This window comes from Chanos chanos, chromosome 13, assembly GCF_902362185.1.
Source record: "Chanos chanos chromosome 13, fChaCha1.1, whole genome shotgun sequence".
Classification (NCBI taxonomy): domain Eukaryota; kingdom Metazoa; phylum Chordata; class Actinopteri; order Gonorynchiformes; family Chanidae; genus Chanos; species Chanos chanos.
This window is the reverse complement of record NC_044507.1, coordinates 17334544-17355986: the sequence shown is the minus strand read 5'-3', so window position 1 is coordinate 17355986 and position 21443 is coordinate 17334544. Positions and strand designations below refer to the sequence as shown.

The 21443-nt window shown below is 42.9% G+C and overlaps 1 protein-coding gene across 1 annotated transcript; it reads left to right on the top strand.

The window, feature by feature from the left end:
- Nucleotides 1-299: 299 nt before the first annotated feature.
- trip10a (thyroid hormone receptor interactor 10a) lies at nt 300-15238 on the top strand. Its single transcript, XM_030789851.1, has 16 exons — nt 300-375; nt 4928-5043; nt 6847-6903; nt 7398-7545; nt 8056-8118; nt 8653-8757; nt 9020-9148; nt 9351-9497; nt 9647-9839; nt 11008-11027; nt 12483-12653; nt 14022-14131; nt 14375-14507; nt 14621-14709; nt 14785-14945; nt 15087-15238. The coding sequence occupies exons 1-16, from the start codon at nt 352-354 to the stop codon at nt 15236-15238; spliced, it is 1818 nt and encodes a 605-aa protein (XP_030645711.1). The 5' UTR covers nt 300-351.
- Nucleotides 15239-21443: the final 6205 nt, after the last annotated feature.

The following is a 21443-nucleotide window of genomic DNA, read 5'->3' as shown; positions in this document are numbered from 1 at the left end:
TGATACAGTGTCAGTTCACTTCAATAAGTGGGTTTTGTAGCTTTCCAGCTATCCGACATTCCAAAGTAAGATGTGGAAATTCGATACGGCTCCTTTAAGAATTAGGATTTGGGAGTGACGCGGATATCAGAGCTAGTTGATCCCTCTTTGCAACGAAAATTATGTTAACAAGTTAGTTAGAAATCAGGTTTGGCGGAGTGCTTTCCATTTTATTGTAAATAAAGAGTTAAGGACTAGCTCAACTTAATCACTTGTCTTTTATGCGTGATCCGACAGTTTGTTTACTTTTGGAATAACCAAGAAGCAAATTATATAGTCGGGAATACGTTGATAAGGAGTCCGCGGTTGAACATGGACTGGGGGACAGATCTTTGGGTGAGTTTGCTCTCTGAGTTGTGCAGTTAGAAGAAAAAACGGCTGAAGTTACATCCGATATTTGTCATCCTGCTTTTGGAGAGTTACGTTTGTCAGTATCTGTGATTCTAAGGAGAAAATGCTGAGCTGAATAAAGTTGATCCTCAAAGTCATCTGATATGTTAACTTGGGGACAATCGCATTCCATTGGGATGTTTGTTATTCCTGAAAATTTTCTGAAAGATGTCGATTCTTCTAAAACATGGTTGGTTTTAAATATGAACCCTAAGGATATTTGACGTTGGCTACTTAAATTTGTAAGCTAGTTCGGTGTCACTTCAAAAGGAGGGGGGTTAACACAACTTTCGTAGTTATCCAACCACTTAGCTGACTCTTCGTTACTGTCTCCATCATCACTGCCATATAGCAGAGCGTAGCAAAAGCTAAATGTTCACTTGCTACATCGCTAACCAGCAGCTCTCAGAGCTGGTAGTGAAGGGTACAGATATCATCAGTGATGCAAATACAGCCGGCTGAAGCGGGCTGCATTTTTAAGCACGCATATATATTTTTTTCATAATGCAGAATTGTTCACTGAGTTGTTTGAGCGCTTTACGCTGGCCTATATTTTGTAAATGTACCTCCTTATGGTTAAACGGCCAACATATTTGTAATTACTGTACCCTCGGAATGTTCTTACTTTAGCAAAGTTTCCAGAAGTGTTTATGTAAGATTTACGGTCAAATTGCGACTTGTGGATTCTTCATATGAACGCACCGTCCTAGGTCAAGTTAAGTGCGTGTGGTTGAAGATCAGTTAGCTAAGTTAGCTAACAAAAACCTCCCTCTGCTTCTGAAGTTTTTTTCCCCCACATTTGGGGCATTGTGCTAGATTACAATGCCTTACTCTACCCAGTTACTCTACCCTCCTGAAGTTCTTATCAAAAGTAATCACTATACTTGGCATTGTTCCTTCGTCGTTTAATCGGCAGATAACTAAATAGTTTGCTGAGTAACAGAATACACTTTATATCGTTAGGCTTTATGTTCTGACAGTTTATTTATCGTTCAGGCAGTTGAGAGATGTGCGAACATTGCATTCTGAACATATGGGCAGTTAACAACAGCAATGCCACAGTTATAAATTTTACAGTGTTTAGGGGGGGGGGGGGGCATTCTTAGAAATGGGACATTCTTAGCCCAGTTACCTCCTACTGTCTCCCTGCGATGACGACTGCATGACTATTACTTGCCTGAGCGGCTGCACTTTTGGGCGTCCCAGTATGTCCAAGCGTCCAGGCTGTAATTAAGATCAACTGAAAGATTTAAACTTAGTTGATACGTGTAATGATGTCCTCGCCAGCACGAACTGTGGTGGCTTTTCAGAATAAATGTGTGTTTGGGTATCTGTTTAGATCAGTGCGTCATCACTGTATAGGTATATTGCGTGTTCGTCAAGGTGAATAGTGTCTCTGCACAAGCAATTCTGATTTTTGAGTTTTTTCCCAAACACCAACAATAACCCAGATTTTCTCTCTCTCTCTCTCTCTCTCTCTCTCTCTCTCTCTCACACACACACACACACAGAGCGAGAGAGAAATCGAAATGACCTACTTGCGATAGTGTATTCTACACCTCAACATATTCTGCATCGCTGTATGTAATGCAGGCGAACTGAGACACTCAGCCTACAGCCAAACACAAGCACCCCACTGCCCTGTCACATGCACTGCCGTAACATAAATCACATCACACACCTTCAAAAACTCCACAGTTGTGTTTCATGGATCGCTCCAACTTTTCTGCAAGGGGCACTGTGATCTTTTCATCCACATAATATACCAGAGCGGTACAAACACACACACACACACACACACACGTGTAAGTAGTGTGGAAATAGAGCAGTAGGCAGCAGAGGGTGGGGAAGTTCTGACCTCATTACAGTGGTTCCCCTTGGGCCTCTTTCCTCTGTCCCTTTTCTATCTTCTGCACTGGAACAGCAGTCTAATTAGTTTTGGCCTAATTCAATGAAGTCACAACATCCAGTCCACAGCCCTGCGTTTACTTTTGGTATTTTTCTGGACCGCAAAGGGTTTTTTAGTGTGTTTGTGTGTGTGTGTGTGTTTTTTTTTTGAGTTGAGATTTGAGGTGTTTTTAAAAGAACTTCCATGTTCTTTGGTAATACCGTGTTTTGAAATCCCTGGGATTCCCATGCAGTTCTGGCATTGTTGTCAAACCACAGAGAGACGAGTCGGTTCAATTTTGTTTGTTTGTCGCCCCCCCCCCCCCCCCCCAAATATATCACTAGAAGTATCTCACAACTCATTTTTTAATTTTTTTCCTGCACCACTCATGAATATGGGCATCGTAGTAGGTCTATATATATATATATATATATAAAAATTTATTTTTTTTTAATCACATAGTCTTGCCCAATTTTAAAGTGCTTTAGTGTGCAGTCAGACTTCTGTAAGGCTTAGACAAAGAGTGACAAGCCATGCTGGTTACTATGAGTTTACATTCTTTTGGCTCTGAGCCATGTCTCACGAGTGTTAGTTGTGTGTGATAATTATCTGTCATGCATACAGTTTCTCCATAGCATATGCCTTTAGCAGTTAATCCCGTGGCTATTTTTGGCAAATCTAGAGTTGAGTGTACTTGTTTTGTGACTGCCTGTGTTTCTAGGGGTGTGTGTTTGTGTATATATATATAAAGCTGTGAGAAATGACTGATATTTCTGTCTGGCTCTCTGTGAACCTGTGTTCTCCACGGCTGTAAAAATGTCGCACGGCTGGCTCCTTATTAAACAATTATGACAGGCTGACTAAGGAGGGAAAAATTTGCCATTTCACTCAGTTTATCTCGTTGAGTGAGGTTCCATATGCCACACTACAGTACTCTCCACATGTAGTTTAAATATGTTTGTTTTGAAGCGTGATAAGGCAGACGATTAAGATGGCTGGGCGAACAGGACAAAGGGGAAGGTCAGGGACAAGCTGAGAACAGTATCAGTCATGCTGCAATCGGCTTTTACTGTTTATTTGATTTTTTACTCCTTAGCGGTCAGATATCATATGAGTCCAATTTAAAATGACAATCCCTTCACTATACAAACTGCTATGACCTCATATACCCTAATTGTAAAATTGATGAACAACCCGGACAGTTTGTGTCTTGCCTTGTGGAACCTTCTAGTGAACATCAGGGGAATTTTTAAAATCATGGAATTTTTTGTTTTGTTTTGTTTTTTGTTTTAATATTTAGTCAACAGTCCCTTTTAAACTAGTACCTAGTAATATTGTGTGGTTGGAAACAAACAAACGCGTACCGCAAACTTTCTTTCCCTTCACTGTGTATGCTTTAGGTTATAACTGAACGTTCAAATCTCCTGTCTCTCAGGATCTGCACATTGGAGCGGCTCTACTCAAACACTCTCACATAGAGACAAACAGCAGACAGGTTTGAGCAGGGGCTTAGTCCCTGGGCTCTTTTTTGCCAGGGTTTTTTTTTTCCTCCTCCTCTTTGAAATGGATAGAAGATGACTCTTTTTTAGAACAATGGATTTGGGGCTTGCCTTGATTTATTGGCTAAGCATTTCTGTTTTGTGTGTGTGTGTGTGTGTGTGTGTGTGAGAGAGAGAGACTCTGTGGATATAGGAGGAGTCAGGGGCATGGCTCAGCTTGTTAGGAATCTCTTCCTGAGGTTGTTTAACACCCCCCTCCCCCAGCTACCCGTTTACGGCAGAGCCGTAGCTGAGAGTGGGGCTGATGAGAAGGTGTGTGTGGAAGGCCTGGGCAACATTTCGAGATATCATCACTCACACACAGGCACGCCTGGGCTTGAAGTAGCCCCATTCAACCCAGCCAAAAAAGGAACACAGAGGGGGAGAGAGAGAGAGAGAGAAAGACAGACAGACAGGCAGGCAGGCAGGCAGACAGACAGACAGAGGGAGAGAGAGAGAGAGAGAGAGAGAGAGACTGCAAGATCACACCAGACCTCCTCAGTACAATCTCTGTAGACATTATTTGGATCCTTGCTTACATTCTATTTTCCAAAATCATTCTCCGTATGTTTCTTCCCATTCCCCTCTCCATTTACATTAGGATGATATTATTCCCGGGTTGAGACGCATACGCATAAGCGTGAAAAACACAGCGGGAAATGGAGAGGACCTGCACTTTTCCTTTTTCCTGTTGGACAGCCACGATTCTGTTAGGCCTCTCTATCTGTCTTCCTTCTGGTACCATAACAATATGAAAAAAAAAAAAAAAAAAATACTGCCATGAGGGAAGCCGCCCACAGATAACGTGGCTCGTGTAAAGAGAGTTGTGAACATGCCGAGAATTTGGGGAATGTATAGCGTGTGGGCAGATTTAATGAGATTCACTATTAAACTCCAATTTTTTCACGTCAATAACAACATTCTTGTCACAGTATTCCAGCATTCTGAACATGACATCATGCAATGATATTTTGCATGATTGGCTTATTTATTTATTTTATATGGAAGTGAGAATGGCCTCCATTTTGGAGACTTGTCTTATTCCGTCTCTTGTTGTTTTGTTTTTTTACAGGATCAGTATGACGTCATTGATAAACACACACAGTCGGGCTTGGATTTGGTGGAGAAATATGTGAAATTTGTCAAGGAAAGAACAGAAGTAGAACAGAACTATGCCAAGCAGTTGAGGTAAGTTCTCTATGTTCTGGCAACTCAGTGACTTTGTGAAGTCATCAACATGTTCTCTCTCTCTCTCTCTCCCTCCCTCTCTCTCTCTCTCTCGCTCTCTCGCTCTCTCTCTCTCTCTCTCCCTGTCTCTCTGTGTGTGTTTGGTGTGTATCTGTGAGGAATTGTGGGCTGATTGTGAAATTTGTGTCGAGTCTCATGACTGCTTTGAGGCAGAATCGAACTTGTCAGCTCCCTTGAGTACCAGAATTGGCCTCAGCCCAGACAGTCCTGAAGACACTGTTCTCATTCTCTACACCTCTCTCTCTCTCTCTCTCTCTCTCTCTCTCTCTCTCTCTCTCTCTCTCTCTCTCTCTCTCCCCCCCCCCCTCTCTCCCTCCCTCTCTCTCTCTCTCTCTCTCTCTCCCTCCCCTCTCTCTCTCTCTCTCTCTCTCTCTCTCTCTCTCTCGTTCTTTTTCACCTTCCCATGCTCTCTCTCTCACACCCTTTTTATATTCTTACTTTCAGTTTTTCTGACCTTAAACTCATTCTTTCTGCTTTTTACTCTCTCTCCTTATCACTTCTCCTCACTTGCTCCTCCTCTCTGATCGTTTCCTTTGTCTCCTTGCGCTCTTTGAGAGGAGGGGAAGTGGAAGTAGACTGAGCATGTGACAGAGAGGATGTGGTTGAATGAGTGAAAAAAAGGACAAGTGGACATTATCTATTAATGGATCAGCACAGTTTTCGTTACAGATTTCAGGGGAATGCCTCTTATTTCTCTGGAAGAAAAAATGAAGTCTAATCATATTTAGAGTGAATATAACAATCGTATGTAAATATAAAGAAGAAGAAGAAGAAGTACTTTATTTGTCACACACACACACTGAGCAGTGAAATGGAGCCTCTGCATTTAACCCATCCTAACACCAGTGAGCACACGCGCACACACACACACACACACACACATACACACACACACACACACACACACACACACACTATGAGCTAGGAGCAGTGGGCAGCTGGCGCCTGGGGACTCCAGGTCCAGGAGTCTCCAACTCCAGGTTTTTTTGCCCGTGCCATGGTCAAGGTCGCTGACAGGAGTGCTAATCCTAGCATGCTTGTCTTTGTGGTGGGAGGGAACCGGAGCACCCGGAGGAAACCCACGCAAACACAGGGAGAACATGCAAACTGGGACGGCTGGGATTCCAACCCAGGACCTTCTTGCTGTGAGGCGACAGTGCTAACCAGCCCAATATCGTCCCCACGTGTTTGTTAAAAAAAAAAAAAAGCAAACTTTATCTACTAAATTCTGCAGTGTTTTTACTTTGCTAGACATAAATTGTATCATATGAAGTTTCAGAACAGTCAGAAAACTACATTTATATAGTTCAAAACGGAAAAATGTCGCTTCTCAGGTATAACTGTCTCTTATAACTTTGTGCATTGTTATCACTTTTTTTTCCTTAGCACTTTAAAGGAATATTTCTCTATTCTGTTTCATTCACTCAAACTCGGTTCAGGTAAAGGTCAAAGGCACACTGTAGACTGCAAAAGATAGAAATCTAGCTGCTTTTCGCAAAGCTCGGTGGTTTTAGCTGAAGGTCCAGGATGGTCAAGGATATAGATGCTGAGTAAGTGAGAAAAATCTCGTCCTGGAAGCTGAAAATGGGTGTCCGTCGGGGAATGGGAAATGGGAATGAATCTCTGAGGTGTGGTGTGGTGAAGCTGAAAATATTTTTATGCCGCTGCTGTTTCAGTTACTTATTTCTGTTTCCTCTACCGTACTTCATATTCAAAGAAAGCATATTCTGTCTGTCCTCACAGAAATCTTACGAAGAAGTACAGCCCAAAACGAGGGAGCAAGGAAGAACAGGAATGCAGGTAATTGGGTGTGTTTGTGTGTGGGTCTGCATGTACTTGTGTATGTTTGTGTGTGTGTGTGTGTGATGAAAATGTCGTCTACGAGTTATTTAAATGACTGAGATTTGTATGGAAGGCTAGTCTCCTGCAGCGAAAGGACTCTAAACGAGTCCATCTCTACACACCAGCAGCCTAAAACAAACAGCTTCAAAAGGACTACACCCTTACAGGGAAACAGGAATAAGGAAGTTCCAGATGGAAATAAGTTCCCACTAACAGCTAAACTGGCTTTGTCTTTGGGATGGAGACAGTGTGGGGACGGTAGAACTCTATAATCAGCTGGCAAAATCTAAGCCATCCTTATCTCCCTCTCACTCTCTCGCTCTCTCTCTCTCGCTCTCTCTCTTTCTTTCTGTCTCTTTTTTTGTTCTCTAATGCCCTCCTTTCCTCATTCTGTCTCCTTCTCTTCTCTCTCTTTTGTCTTTTCATTCATTTTTCTCTTTCTCATCTGACAGGTTCTCAAATCACCAGGCCTTCTTGGACATTTTGAATGAGTTAAACGACTACGCAGGACAGAGGGAGCTCATTGCCGAAAACATGATGATGAACATCTGTATTGAACTCACCAAATACCTACAGGAGATTAAGCAGGAGCGAAAGACAGTGAGTCTGACAAAAACTAATGCGGGACGTCAGTTTGACTGAGAGAGGCCACAAAAAGCAGATGGATGAATGGATGGATGACAGATGATAGGGAGGAAGGGAGGAGCGAGAGGGAGGGAGGGAGGGATGGTACATTGGAGGAGAGGGTAGGAAGAAAAGAGGTTTCAGGAAGAAAACATTGTCGTCTCGGGGCGGGGGGGAGTCATACTGTGGTTATGTCACTCTTTCAGAGGAATGCATTGGCATGATTTGCTAGTTTTCCATTGCAGACAAAAGTTGATTTGCAGTAGACTCATACCATACCAAAGAATCTGTCATCAATCTTTGTATTGTTTTTTTTTTTTTGTTTTTTTTGTTCCACTGACTATTTATGCACTTGTTTTTCTGGTATTGTTTTCGCTTAGGTTTTCATTCTATGCCAGTCACTGGCCAAAATGGTCCCGACAGTAATTTCTCCGTCTCTTTATCTCTCCCACCCCCCACCCCCCACCCCTCTTGTGATTTTTACAGCATCTGTCTGAGGCCAAGAAAGCACAGCAGTCTCTGGAGAGCACCTACAAGCAGCTGGACTGTGTAAGGCTCTGTCCGCGGTAGACAAATGCTTCAGCGGTATTGTCTGGTTCGGTGCCTTCTCATTGCCTTTTAGTGATTTCACCATAGAGTGAAACAGACAGTATATTCGGTGTGTGTGTGTGTGGGGTGGGCTCGGTCTTCAGTCAGATGGTATGTCTCTTTGTTGCACCAATGATGACGATGACAAACAGAAAAGGCTTTTGTTGGCATTCACGTGGCATTGGCCTAATGCTTTTGTCCGCTGTGTGTGAAGGGGAGGAGTTTGCATATTTGTGTTTAATGGCGCGGTTTGTGTAGGAGCTGTTTGATCAGGTGAGTGTGTTATTGGTGAAAATAAAAGATCACAATGATTAAGGTTTCTTTACTTTAAAACAGAGCCCCCAGAAGAGAGAATTTTGGCTAAAAACAAAACCCTCTGTTTTTGAAATAAACCAGACTTTTCACAGTTGGCTGAGAGGGATGATTAATGTACAGGAGTGATATTGAATTGGAATTTTGTGTGTGTGTGTGTGTGTGTGTGTGTGTGTGTGACAGAGTAAGAAACGCTTTGAGAGGGAGTGGAGAGAAGCAGAAAAAGCTGCACAGTACGCCGAGAAAACCGATCAAGACATCAATGCCACCAAAGCCGACGTAGAGAAGGTACATGCCCGCTTCTAGAAAGATCCTCTCTGTACACAGTTCCTGTCTGATTTGCTCTGCTAAAAACACTGTGCTTTGTTCCCTCACAGCGTCAGTGTTCTCTCCTTGATCTTTCTGTTTGAATTACTAGGCCTGAACAGATACTTTTTTTTTTTTGTTTGAATTTCTGGAATGAAGATTCTCTCTCTCTCTCTCTCTCTCTCACACTCTCTCTCTCTCTCTCTCTCTCTCTCTCTCTGGGTGGCTGGTCTGCTGTTTTTAGGCTAAACAGCAGGCACACATGCGTACCCACATAGCGGAGGAGTGTAAGAACGATTATGCTGCACAGCTACAGAAATACAACAAAGAGCAGAGCCAGTTTTACTTCACCGACATGCCACTTATCTTCAATGTAAGCAATCCCCTCCCAGCAGCCCATTCATTAAGGCACATAGCGTTAGCTGTTAACCAGGGCTAATAAACAGCGCTGGTTCAGACTTTGGACGCAGGGATAAAATGTCCCAGACTGAGTTTATTTGGCAGTAACCTGCAGGTTCTCTGCTGTCGTTTTTTTTTTTTTTTTTTTGGTCTTTTCTTTTTTTTCCCCTCCGCAGAAGCTGCAGGACATGGACGAGAGGCGTGTTGGGAAACTGGCGCAAGGTTACATCCTGTTCGCAGAAACGGAGAAACAGGTCATGCCCATCATCGGGAAGTGTCTGGAGGGCATCGTCAGGGCTGGCACCAATGTGAACGAGAAGAATGTGAGTGTGGTGCGAACGTACACCGAACGACCAGACCGTCGTACACACACATCCCTAGCTGCCAGACATTCACACACACACACACACACACACAAAAAGGTGGAAAAAAAAAAAAAAACCCAAAAGACATGTGGCTTGTGTTTTGTCAGGACTCTATGGCCCTCATAGAGCAACACAAATCTGGTTTTGAGAGGCCAGGTGACCTGGAGTTTGAGGACTACAGTCAGGGCATCAACCGTGCTTCCTCTGACACCAGTCTGGGTACTCCAAAAGGCCCCTTAGACCTACTGGGCAAAAACAAGAGCAAACCTTTCTGGCTTTTCTCCAAGAAGAGTAAGGTAGGTGTCCTGTCATGCCGAACACTTTACCCAGTGAGCAGTGCAGACCAAGGCCCAGTGAGCCACTGCTGTGTCTATAGGACGACCCCTCTGAACAGAACCACTGATGTCCAACTAAGACAGTTGACCATCTCACAGTGTTTTCTTCAATTCTCTTTGAATTATCCCAGAGTGAAACCAAGCACTGATAGGCTAGCCCAGACTAAGTATGGAAACAAACATGTTGTGGGTGTTTTGGTGTAACAGAAGGGTGGTTATGGGAGTTTAGGTTGTCAGGGAGGGTTGTAAGAAAGGGAATTAAGGTCTTTTTTCAGAATCATCTCCACCCAGAAGCTGCATCCTCACACATCTCTGGTCTCCCTCCCAGGAGAAATGCATGAATTCCCCCCCCCCCCCCCTTATCTGCCTTTGTCTGTCTCTCTCAATGCACTCCACTCTTACACACACACACACACACACACACACACAAGAACAACCAACCAAACAACTCCATTTGCAGAACCCATCTTTGCATGGCTGTCTCTTTGATTAAAAAAAAAAAAAAACAAAGTCCCTAGCCCCCTTGTTCCACAGCGTGTGACCAGGGTTTACAGCAACGTCACTGGCAGCTTTCTGCTGCGTCTGTGCTTTCAGCAGCGCAGGGGACACAAACACTGGACACAAACACACTCTGCCACGGGCTTTAACACACACACACGGCTGCTATTATACTGCATATAATATACACTTCAGTCCATTTACAATGACACCTTTGTGCAGTGTCAACTGTCAGGGGGGAAAAAAAAAAAATACAGAGAGTGGCATCCGATTCACTCGTTAAAAGATAAAGATCTTCGGAAAACGCCGGGGTCGGAAGGAGACTCGACGTTTTCCCCGACGGTTGCCTCACAGTCATGTGAGTGCGCGGAACGCTGGAGGCAATGGATCATTTTGGTACCACTGCTAATGGAATCTCACATCATGTAGAACTTTATGAAGAACCACTGTGTCTGTAAAACACAGGGCAGTTTACCAAACAACAAAAACAAACCAAAACATAAAAAAAACGAAATTGAATATAATTATGAGGCCAAACCAAGTCTATCGCTCCCTCCTCCCCAGTCGCTTTTCTCCCTCTCACCCCACCCCTCTCCCTGTCTCACACACACACGCACACACACACACACACCCAGAGCCTCCTCCTCTCCCGCCGGCTGCTCCCTCTCTGTGCATGTCCAGTCGCTAACCTGTGCCGTCCTGTTGTCTTTCCCACTCTGTGTCCAGTCTGTGTGAAGCACTGCTCCAAGTCACTGCTCCCTCCCTCTCTGAAGGGGATGCGTTTGACCTATAGTAGAGCAGAAGTCTCCATTCCCTTACTCCCTGTGGCATTGCAGATCCAAACACAGCCCTAAATTCCCTGTTGGTCTTAGTGACGCAGATTTGAAACCATGTTCTATACCCCCCCCCCCTCCAAACCACGCTCCACATCTCCGAACCTCCAAAGCAGTCTGCCCCCTTTTTACCCTACCTTACCTACCAAGCTTCTTGTGTAGTGATTAGTGATAGAGATGCCACAGTAGTTGTAGACACTCACTCACGCAGATAGAGTTTGTGCTGGGAGTTGGGACTAAATTTTAGTCAGTGCTACATTCAGCAAATGAAGCTGCGAGTCGTTAGCAGAAGCTTGATTTATGGACTCATAACAACTCAATGTAACGAGCTTTGAAAAGGGAGCTCGTTTTTAAAACTATTGCCTCTGTCTGTGTTCAATGCATGTTTGTTGCTTTTGGGGTTGGTACTTTGGCTTGTTTGTCAATGTTTTTTTAATATCTCTGATTCATGTGATTCCAATGGAAAAAAAAATAAAAATAAAATTGAAATGTCATGGTATAATGGCCAAACAAAGCATCCGAATGCAGGAAAAGCAGATCTATGTCTTTAATGTAATGCAGATAGCCTAAGTGTGGCTCCACAGGGCATATCTTCACTTTACCTCCTCCAAGTAGAGCTACCACTGATTGATATGGTTCCACCAATCAGAATTGGGGAAGCATTTTCTCTGGTTCTCATTGGCTGACTTAAAGCTCAGAGGAGAGGTGCTGATGTTGGAGCTGGTCCTTGTGAAGCCTTACTGTGCTCTGTGCTCTGGCTTGTGTTGCATTGCTGGTGCTGGGATGTTAGTATTGTGGGCTTCAGCGCTGGGGTTTGGGGTTCTCCTTTGCCTTCTACAGTCTCCGGCTGAGGTTTTGGGTCTAGCGTTGTCCTCCTCATTCTGTGATGTTGCTTATGGTGTTTGATGGTGTCTCTCTCTTTCCCTTTTGTCATCTGTGTGTGTATGTGTTTGTGTGTTTTTCCCGTCCCCCTGTTCCTATTACCCCCCCTCCTCCGACCCCTGCTCCCTCTCTCTCTCTCTCTCTCTCTCCCTCTCCCTCTCTCTTTCTCTCTTTCTCTTGCGCTCTCTCTCTCTCTCTCTCTCTCTCTCTCTCTCTCTCTCTCTCTCTCTCTCTCTCTCCCTCTCTCTTTCTCTCTTTCTCTTGCTCTCCCTCTCTCTCTCGCTCTCTCTCTCTCTCTCTCTCTCTCTCCCCCCCCCCCTCTCTCTCTCTGCCGACTTGTTCCCTGCAATCCAATCCTCTGGGCCTGTGTCCCATCTTGTCCCGCCTCACCCCAGCTCTCCTCCTCTTCCGCCCCGCCCACACCCTTCTCTACACCCCCCGCCCCCTCGCCCGCTAACGGACCCCCCTCCCCCAAGTTTGGCCGGGACCCACTGTCCTACTGTTTGAAGGAGATCAATAAGACAGTCAAACCCAGAATCTCCTCTTTCCGGAGCCTCAGGAGAACGGTGAGTCTGAAAGGTCACAGAGGGAGGGGTTGGGGACAAGGGTGAGTAGGCGGGGGGTGGGGGGTGGGGGGTGGGGGGGGGGGATGTCATGCTAGCACGTCAAAGAACCTTGACTAAACTTTTTTCTTCTTTTTTTTTTTTTTTTTCATAATCTGCGAAACATTCATTCAGCAGTCACTGTAAGCCTCAGCCGATGTTCTACTGAGTAACGGTCATGTGCGTTTAGCCGTCACGCCGAATGAAATGGACGTTTTCAAGCCTTTCTCTACTCTCACCCTCAGCTCTGGTCTCATGATCCGTAAACACAACCCCAAACCAAACCGTTCCTGCCGTTTGCACTTCTAAGTTTAGCTGATCAGTCTGATGGGTTTTTACACACACGTATTATCCTTTTTTTTTTGTTTGTTTGTTTGTTTTTTGTTTTGTTTGTCTCTTATAGAGAATTACTCCAGATAAGAGCATGGTAATTATTCTCAACGTGGTGTTGGATGGTGTTTTAAAGGTCTTACGTGTTTTAATTTTACTTCATGGGAAAAGTTCATGCTCCACAGTTTCAGACACATGACCACCTCTTCCTCATTGACACCACTAACAGGCAAACATCATATCATCTGACCACAGGATTAATAATCTAAGATTATGGATTATGAGAAGAGGTTGATGTCTAGGGTCATTTAAAATGTGGCAGAGGTGGCCATCCTGTGAAAAATGTGTTAAACTTCTTTTTATGGACATGTCTTTGGTTCTCCAAAGTGTTTAATAAGACTCTCTAAACCTGATTGTGTAAACAACATTTTCTGGATTGGTGGCCCTAATTCTTGGTGTCTAGCATGGTAAACATGAGTTTCTGTAATGGTGAACTCCATCCATCAGGAGTATTGTGTTTGGCTGTAATTCTCATTTGGGCCTACTTTATTGTGTCTTTAAAGAATTTTCTTACCGATGTACTCTAATTTAGCGCTATACTGACACATAAAAGGGGAGTTTAGAAATCAGTGGGGTTATTCATGAAAATTTTCCACAAATTCTTCTATTTGTTTTCTCCTCTTTCTTTCCTCCAAAACCAAAATTCCAGTTAAACGGTGATGTGTATTTGTTTACAGACCTAATTGTGATGCATTCTAAGATCAAATTGATTCATTTTGTTTGTGTGGAATAAGTAAGAGGTACACCTGCTGTGGCAGTAAATTTTCATGAATAACTCTCAGCCTGTGTTAGGGGAACGCTGTCTGTAAACAGAGTTTATTAATCTCTTTCTCGCCTAAGCTCCCGGTGCTGGCAAATTCTGTCACTGTGTGTGTGTGTGTGTGTGGTTTTAATGAGCTGTTTACACTGTGTGTGTGACTGTCTCCCCACTAATTTCCTCAGCCCACACCGACAGAGGACTTTGCCCACCTTCCGCCGGAGCAGCGGAGAAAGAAGCTACAGCAGAAGATCGATGATATCGGCAAAGAGCTACAAAAGGAAATAGATCAGAGGTGAGCAATGGGTTTTTTTTTTTTTAAATTTAAAACCCCCAGTCGTCATGACGACTACCCGACTCATCCTCAACCCCACAGGGTTCTTGGATCTGGGCTTTGTTTACAAAGCCGTGCAGGTACACAGGAGACTCATTGGAGTACAACAGTATAACAAGTGCTCTCGCTCTTTGTGTCTCTGTCTCTGTCTCTGTCTCTGTCTCTCTCTCTCTCTCTCATTCTCTCTCTCTCTCTCTCTCTTAGTGAGGCTCTGGGGAAAATGAAAGATGTGTATGAGAAGAATCCCCAGATGGGTGATGCTGCCACTCTGGCCTGTCAAATCAACCAGACAGCTCAGAACATGGAGAGACTGCGTGGAGAGCTCAACAAATACGAGGTGAAGCTCTCAGTATGACGCCCCCGTCGTTTCCACTTGTTAAACAAAAACACGTGTTCTTGTCATATCATATTATTTCTGGTTTAAACGCTGATTTGCGTTTTGTGCTACAGTCCTGGCTGACAGAGGCAGGAGGTCGAGGGGACACCTTGCGTTATGCACCACACTCTCTCAACAACAACGGCGCACACAACGCATATAGGTCAGTCTTACCTGTGTGTATGTACTTGTGTATGTGTGTGTGTGTGTGTGTGTGTTTGTTCTCTGTGTACATTAGTCTTTACCTGTGTTTCTCCACATTCAGTCCCGATGGAGCTCATTCTGATGGGAGCACTCCCGACCCCTCCCAGGCCATTTACGCGGAATTTGATGATGACTTCGAAGAGGAGGAGCTAGCAGCTCCCATTGGTCAATGCACAGCACTCTACAACTTTCCAGGTATGCCTTAATACATACACTTCAACATTGAGCTTTACAGAACTCCTGAACGAATGTCGTCTATTTCGTGGATACACACAAACACACACACACACACACGCGCACACTCATTCACACATGACTGCCTCTTCATTTTCACAGGTTCAAGTGAGGGCACCATCTCCATGCAGGAGGGGGAGGTGTTGGATGTTGTGGAAGAGGACAAAGGGGACGGGTGGACACGCGTGAGGAGGAGCAACGGAGACGAGGGATACATCCCCACCTCTTATGCCAACATTAAACTGAACAAGTGACCCCGCCCCTCTGGCCCCCCTCAGCCCCGCCCCCCAGCATGTCAGAGCCAAACTCTGAGCCAGTGATGCTCGTTATGAAACACAATACATTTGTCTCTAAATCACAGCTGAATTCTGTCCAAAGCATGGTGTACTGCTCTCCTTTGGGAAGAGTCAGGAAGAGAGAGATGCGATGGTGTGCTGAGAGCTCACTTGTCTCCCAAAACCAGGCCAAGGTCAAATGGATTTCTCCCCAAACTGGGCCTTAATATGTCGGTCAGCAGAAGGTCATGAAGAGCTCAAAGTGTTTTTTTTTTTTTTTTGTCCTTCTTAAAAACAAAGACGCAGCCAATTTATGTACAGCTTAGCACCTACTTTCATTCCAGAAACACTTCATTTTTAGCTCATTAAGGTATCAACTGATTGCCCTCTAGTGGCGGGTTTTTTTTTGGGGGGGGGGTTTTGGACACTCATCAAACAGAGAGCGTTTTGAAAGGCCTTTAGTCACCTGGATGTGTCCGTACTGCATGGGCTTCACGAGAAACTCTCCTTTCTGTTTCTGTGTGTGAATGTGTGTATGGGAGCAGGAGATGGAGGAGAAGACAAGTCTCTGACTGCTTAGCTGACTGCTGTAATGCTGTAAGCTGGCCTGGAGGAAGAGGTCCAGCAGCTCCCTCCAGTGGTCAAAACCACAGGACAGAATTGTGCAGAATTGTAACTTGAACTGTTTTCTGAACTGATCCAATCTGTTGGCCTGTGAGCACTATTCAGATTACCACTCCTTGCTTATTGTGTGCAGTTGAAGATGTGTGTGTGTGTGTGGGGGTGAGTGTCTGTGTGTAAGCGAGTATAATTCAGTATTATGGTGAGTAAACCATTGGTTTAGGTTTTGCGATTCCTGATATTTCATCGTATCAGGAAATAGTTTCAATATCAATTCATATTTCACATAAACACTAATAGCAATACAGAATCGTTCAGACAATCCTGTTTTAATTCATACAGAACTCCTCTGCTCTTGTCTCATTGCTGCCCTTAATTTAGAAAAGATTTCTTGCTCTTTTTTGAGACAAACATAATTTATTGATTACAATGTTGTAAGTCTTCACACTTTAATTATAAATATCACAACCAGTTACATTTATATAAGCGGTAAATTCACCTATTTTTGTGATGGCCATTATACAACACAAACACCTGCACACAGCTTTGTTTTGTGAAATGTAAAGAAAGAAAGGAAAAAAAGAAGAAAAAAAAAAAACAGATGTGCAACATCAGTACTATTGTATTTATATAAGAAATAATATATTTTAGCTATCACAACACCACTATTGTCTTATTAGCTTTTTATCCTTCATGAATAAAGATTGAATGATCAACAGCTGGTTTCAAGTAGATATCTTGGAGAGAAAATGTCTCTGTTAGTCTGGGTTTTCAGTTCTTTTTGTCTGACTTTGTTTTAATGAGCCAAGAAGAGGTTGCATTCTCTATGCGAAACCTTCTCTTATGTTCAGGTGCCTTTCTAGTTTATAGCATTATGTATATAAAACATTTTCAGTGTGTACCATTGTCTGTTAGTAGGACGTCATAAATGTTAAAGCACATTTCCAAAGTCATAAAGTGTCATGTCTTCTTTGGTGAATTTGGTTGTAGAGGTACTCTGTGAGTTTACAATAGACAACTTTCGATAAGTTTCACATGAAATTTGATGTGCAATGAATATCATATGAACATCACATCATTCCAAATTCTCAGACCTAGAATTGAGACTAACCTCAGGACACACTGACCCTTTAAGGGGGCCTACATCAAGGGCGTTATAGCCTATTAATCCGACATATTAGGTTTATGCTACCTCATTAGAACTCGACGTGTTTTTGTTCACACAGAGTAATCCCATATTAGGCCACAACTCAATTAGGCCATGGTTCACTATTAATGCAGTGTTCTCAGATTTCCTATTTTTACCGTCCTCAGATGCTGTACCGGCGCCCTCTGGTGCTGGAATTAGTCAAAGTAAGTGAAACTACCATCTATGTTTCGTGAGTATAACGTGGCCGTGTTGCTTTGACAGAACAATTTCATGCGGCGGGAAAATTACCCGACTGGCAGTAGGTCTACGTACAGGTCCAATGTATTTATCAGAGATGTGCCTAAGAGTAAGCAGTATCCACCTGAACATCCTGTGATCAAACTGAGCGTAACGTGAGCACAAAAGCAGGCCCATTTAAATTCAGCCGGACGTGCATTGCGGAAGGAAGAATCACTTTGTTTGCATTTTGTATTAATAAATTCTTCACTTATGAGATATATTCTTTAATTACCCGCAAAATATATAATGAGAAAACTATAAACCAGTCCGCTTTTTAGTAGGCTAATGAAACGACAGGGGGTAAACAAAAGGGAAAGTGTGAGGGGATATGCAATTTCAATTTATGAATTCTCAAAGTATTCAGTACTTCTTGTTTTATGTTGTCAGTAAAGAATAGCGAGCACAGAAAAAAATAAAGTAGCCTATTATTCGGACAAACTGCAGACTGATCTTTCAGAATTGTTTTAAATGCATGTCGCCTGTCCGTGAAAACAGCCATTCAAAATTAAATATCTTGCACTGAATTTTAAAAGGCGAGTCATCGCGTCGTAGAGATATCCCATAGGCGGCAGTGCTGTTCAATTTTCCCCTACCACTCCATTGTAACACGGGAGGGGAACACTAAATGTTGTTTGTCACGATTTCAGGTATACCCCATACCCGTTAACAAGACGGTAATTTTCTCTCAGTGGTTTGAATATAACCGCGAAGAAATCAATGTACTGTCTACATTTTGTCATAATGGTTCAAATTTTTGATAAAAGGCTCAACTCCACTGCATAGAATCTGTGGCGCTTCACATGAAATATAGCTTTCTTATCATGATAACAGCAGGTCGCATAAAAACACGAAAGACGCGTGTTCAAAGAAGAATTAGTGCAACCCGGATAGCTAAACACATAGCATCTAAAGGCTTAACTGAATGGGTATCAGTGTACATGCACTCTTCATCACTACCTTTCATTTCCCGTTAGGTTTGATTTTGTCTTCGATCGTCGTCTTTGTTCATAATAACACAAGTGTTGTAAACCCAGGTTTTGTTGTACTGAGTTAAAGCAGCATGTCTCATGAGCCCCTCGCAGGGTTTTACTCAGGAATTTGTATGCTGTCACTGCTCACCAAGACACATTAAAGGTCAATTTTACCATAACACATTGCCTGTGTGAAACCGATAGGGCTTTGGTTGGCTTGGGGCTTCCGGAGGATACAGGCTTCTTCTCAAAGATAAGCTGTATCAGCGAAACTTTCCCCAGAGGCTCCAACTACCGACTATTAGAAAAACCAACACTGCTGGGAACCACTGAACACCGCAGTATCTCCTCCTCCCATTTTCAACTTTTGGTATGTTGTTGATTTTGTGGACCAAAAAGTCAAGAGGCGAGAGCCAATAAAGGTTTGTCTGAATTACAATGCAAAAAACAATCGCGGTGCTGACTACTTAAGCTTGAGAACAGGATGTTAACAAACAGAATAAGGCTGTGCTAAAATGGGAATACCAGACCTTGTGGACAACACAACACATTATACACAAGGCCTTATTGTATAAACTCCCAACCCCTCCATTATCAGATTAGAGAGAGCTGTATGTAAACCGTAAATGAGCAAGACGTAGAAAGAAAGAAGCACACCATCGTCAGCAAGACAAGAGGGGACGGTTAAATAAACTTTTTGAAAATGAACGAAACTGAGAATTGAATGATGATGTTCAGCACTGGTATGTTATGTCATTACTTGTAGGAAATGAAGTTGAAAGCGCTAATTAGAGTAAGAGAGACAGAAACATTAGCAGCGCAGATAAATTTGTGGCACCGATGCAAGAAAGCAGTGTGCAGAAGAATTTCTATTCATATAAGAAATTCAACTAAAACAAAACCAAAAAAAAAAAGGCTTAATTCATCTGTAATTGATGTTCAGTTTACGTGTACTTTGGGAATCCACAGTAATTCTGAGGAAGAAGAAGAAGAAAACCGTTTCAAAGGAGGATATGTTTCTGACACGTTTGTAGTTATGCTCTTTGTTGTAAGTACACTCTTTCTTGTGGCAGGTGTACAGGAGAGAAAGCCCTGCAGCAGGTGGGTTTACAGGTAGAGCTGCGGTCAGTACATCACCAGATGTACCGTAGGTGCTATTTTTAGTTGGTGTTTTGATGTGTGAATATTTTAGGGTTGGAATATCTTAGGTTTTACAGGGATTTTTTCCTCAGCTCTGCTATGTGACTCAGAGAAATAAATAGTTGATGGGAGCTTCTGCTCTCTCTCTCTCTCCCTCTGTTTTTATGTGTGTGTGTGTGTGTGTGTGTGTGTGTGTGTGTGTGTGTGTGTGTGTGAAGAATGATGGGAGCCTCTGTTGTGTGTGTGTATGTGTGTGTGTGTATTTCCAGACGTGTATAGTTGAGCAAAGTTTTGTTATTGTGGGTGCTTTGTTTTTCTTTTATTGTTTATGTGGCAGCTTAACGTGTGCAAGTACTTAAGAATTTACTCATGTGAAGCAAGACCTGCACAAGAAGAACACAGAGGCAGATATATAAACATTACTTTTGCAAATGCTAATACGCATATGCAAAATCAATCACCATCATCATCGTTGTCATCATCATCATCATCATCATCTTTGTCACAAGGAGTGAATTGCTCTGCACACACAGTACACCGAGAGGCAACCATCAGGACCAACAATACACCAGACATTAAAAAAAGCACAAAGAACAAGAACAAGAACAACAATGATGATGATGAGAATAATAAAAAGTTTTTAAAGTGCTGAGGGTATTTAAACACAGGTTAGATAACAGAAACAAAGTTAACAGAAGCCTGACCCTCTACCGGATTTAATCATTTTTACAATGCAATAGAGGAAAAAAAAAAAGCAGTGGGCATAAATTATTTTTTGAATCTGTTACTCTTCATCACAGGGAGTCTTTGGCAGGAGCCTGATTGAAATTGTTTGAATTTTTGATGTAAGGGGTGATTATGGAGAGAGAGAGAGAGAGAGAGAGAGAGGGATGGATTTGGCTTTATTAAAAGAGCACAAGCAATGATTGGTTTTGGGCAAGCTAAAAACTCTAAGAGGCTTAGTAAATCAGTCCCACAGAGTCCTACAGTACAAAGGAACAGAAAGTACATAAACTGGTACAGTTAGAAACAAGACGATTTTTCTGTGAGCGCTGTCACAGTATTTAAGCATGAGGAGTGTATACAGCAGTCTCGAACAAGGACGATACATCCTTATCAGACTGGATCAACTAGATCAGATTTGAATGACTTTATGTTGACTCTAGACTTGTTTTGCTGTTACCATTATCAAAAATGACCCCAGATTTTTATTATTAGTCAAAATCCGGAAATAACATGTTAGAAAAAGACAAATGTAATAATATAATTAAATTAAAGGATAGACAAATGTTCAGGTTAGGACCTCGATCTTTTGTTATGTCAGACAATGTTTTAGTGATGCTGTAACTGTATTTCAGCAGTGCAGGACTTTTCTCATTCGTCAGCCCACATTAGGCTGTGGTGATATATTGACATCCCATTTTATATTGGGGTGCCTCAACTGAGCAAGTCATTATTTCACTGCCTAGCAGTGCAGAGGTGATTAAAGATTTAAGAAACTTGTTTTACTGTTAGATCTCTGATAAGGGAAAATGGGATAATGAGGAGAGAGTTGTTTGTGTGTCTGTGTGTGTGTGTGTTCTGATAGACTTGATACAAATAAAGTCAGTTTTACAGATGCACATCTAGACTTGGGCACCCTTGTGCCCTGTTATGTCTTTGATGTATGGGTCGCCCACACACACACACACACACACACACACACACACACACACACACACACACACAAATATATTAATGTTGTCTTTTTTCTCGCCAAGTGCATAACTTACAGATTTAGGTGTGATTCAGCAGTATGTTGGTTCTTATTTGGTTGAATAGGATGCCCTAGTTACTTCTAATAACAGAACCCATAAACAACATTAAGAGGTAATTGCAGATTGTTTACATACACTGCTGCCAAAGCATTCTAATGGGATTAAGGTTTAAACATCTCATTGGGATTGGGAATGGGGCTTGTATCTGCTGACCGCTGTACTTTCACGGCAATCATGGGAATGATATGCTTTATGCAAGTTTTCAG

Excerpts from the sequence above, each read along its gene's own strand:
- trip10a (XM_030789851.1), top strand. The coding sequence starts at position 352 with ATGGACTGGGGGACAGATCTTTGG. Across the intron at positions 376-4,927 it reads ACTGGGGGACAGATCTTTGG|GATCAGTATGACGTCATTGA; the intron begins GTGAGTTTGCTC and ends GTTTTTTTACAG. Across the intron at positions 8,119-8,652 it reads CCTACAAGCAGCTGGACTGT|AGTAAGAAACGCTTTGAGAG; the intron begins GTAAGGCTCTGT and ends TGTGTGTGACAG.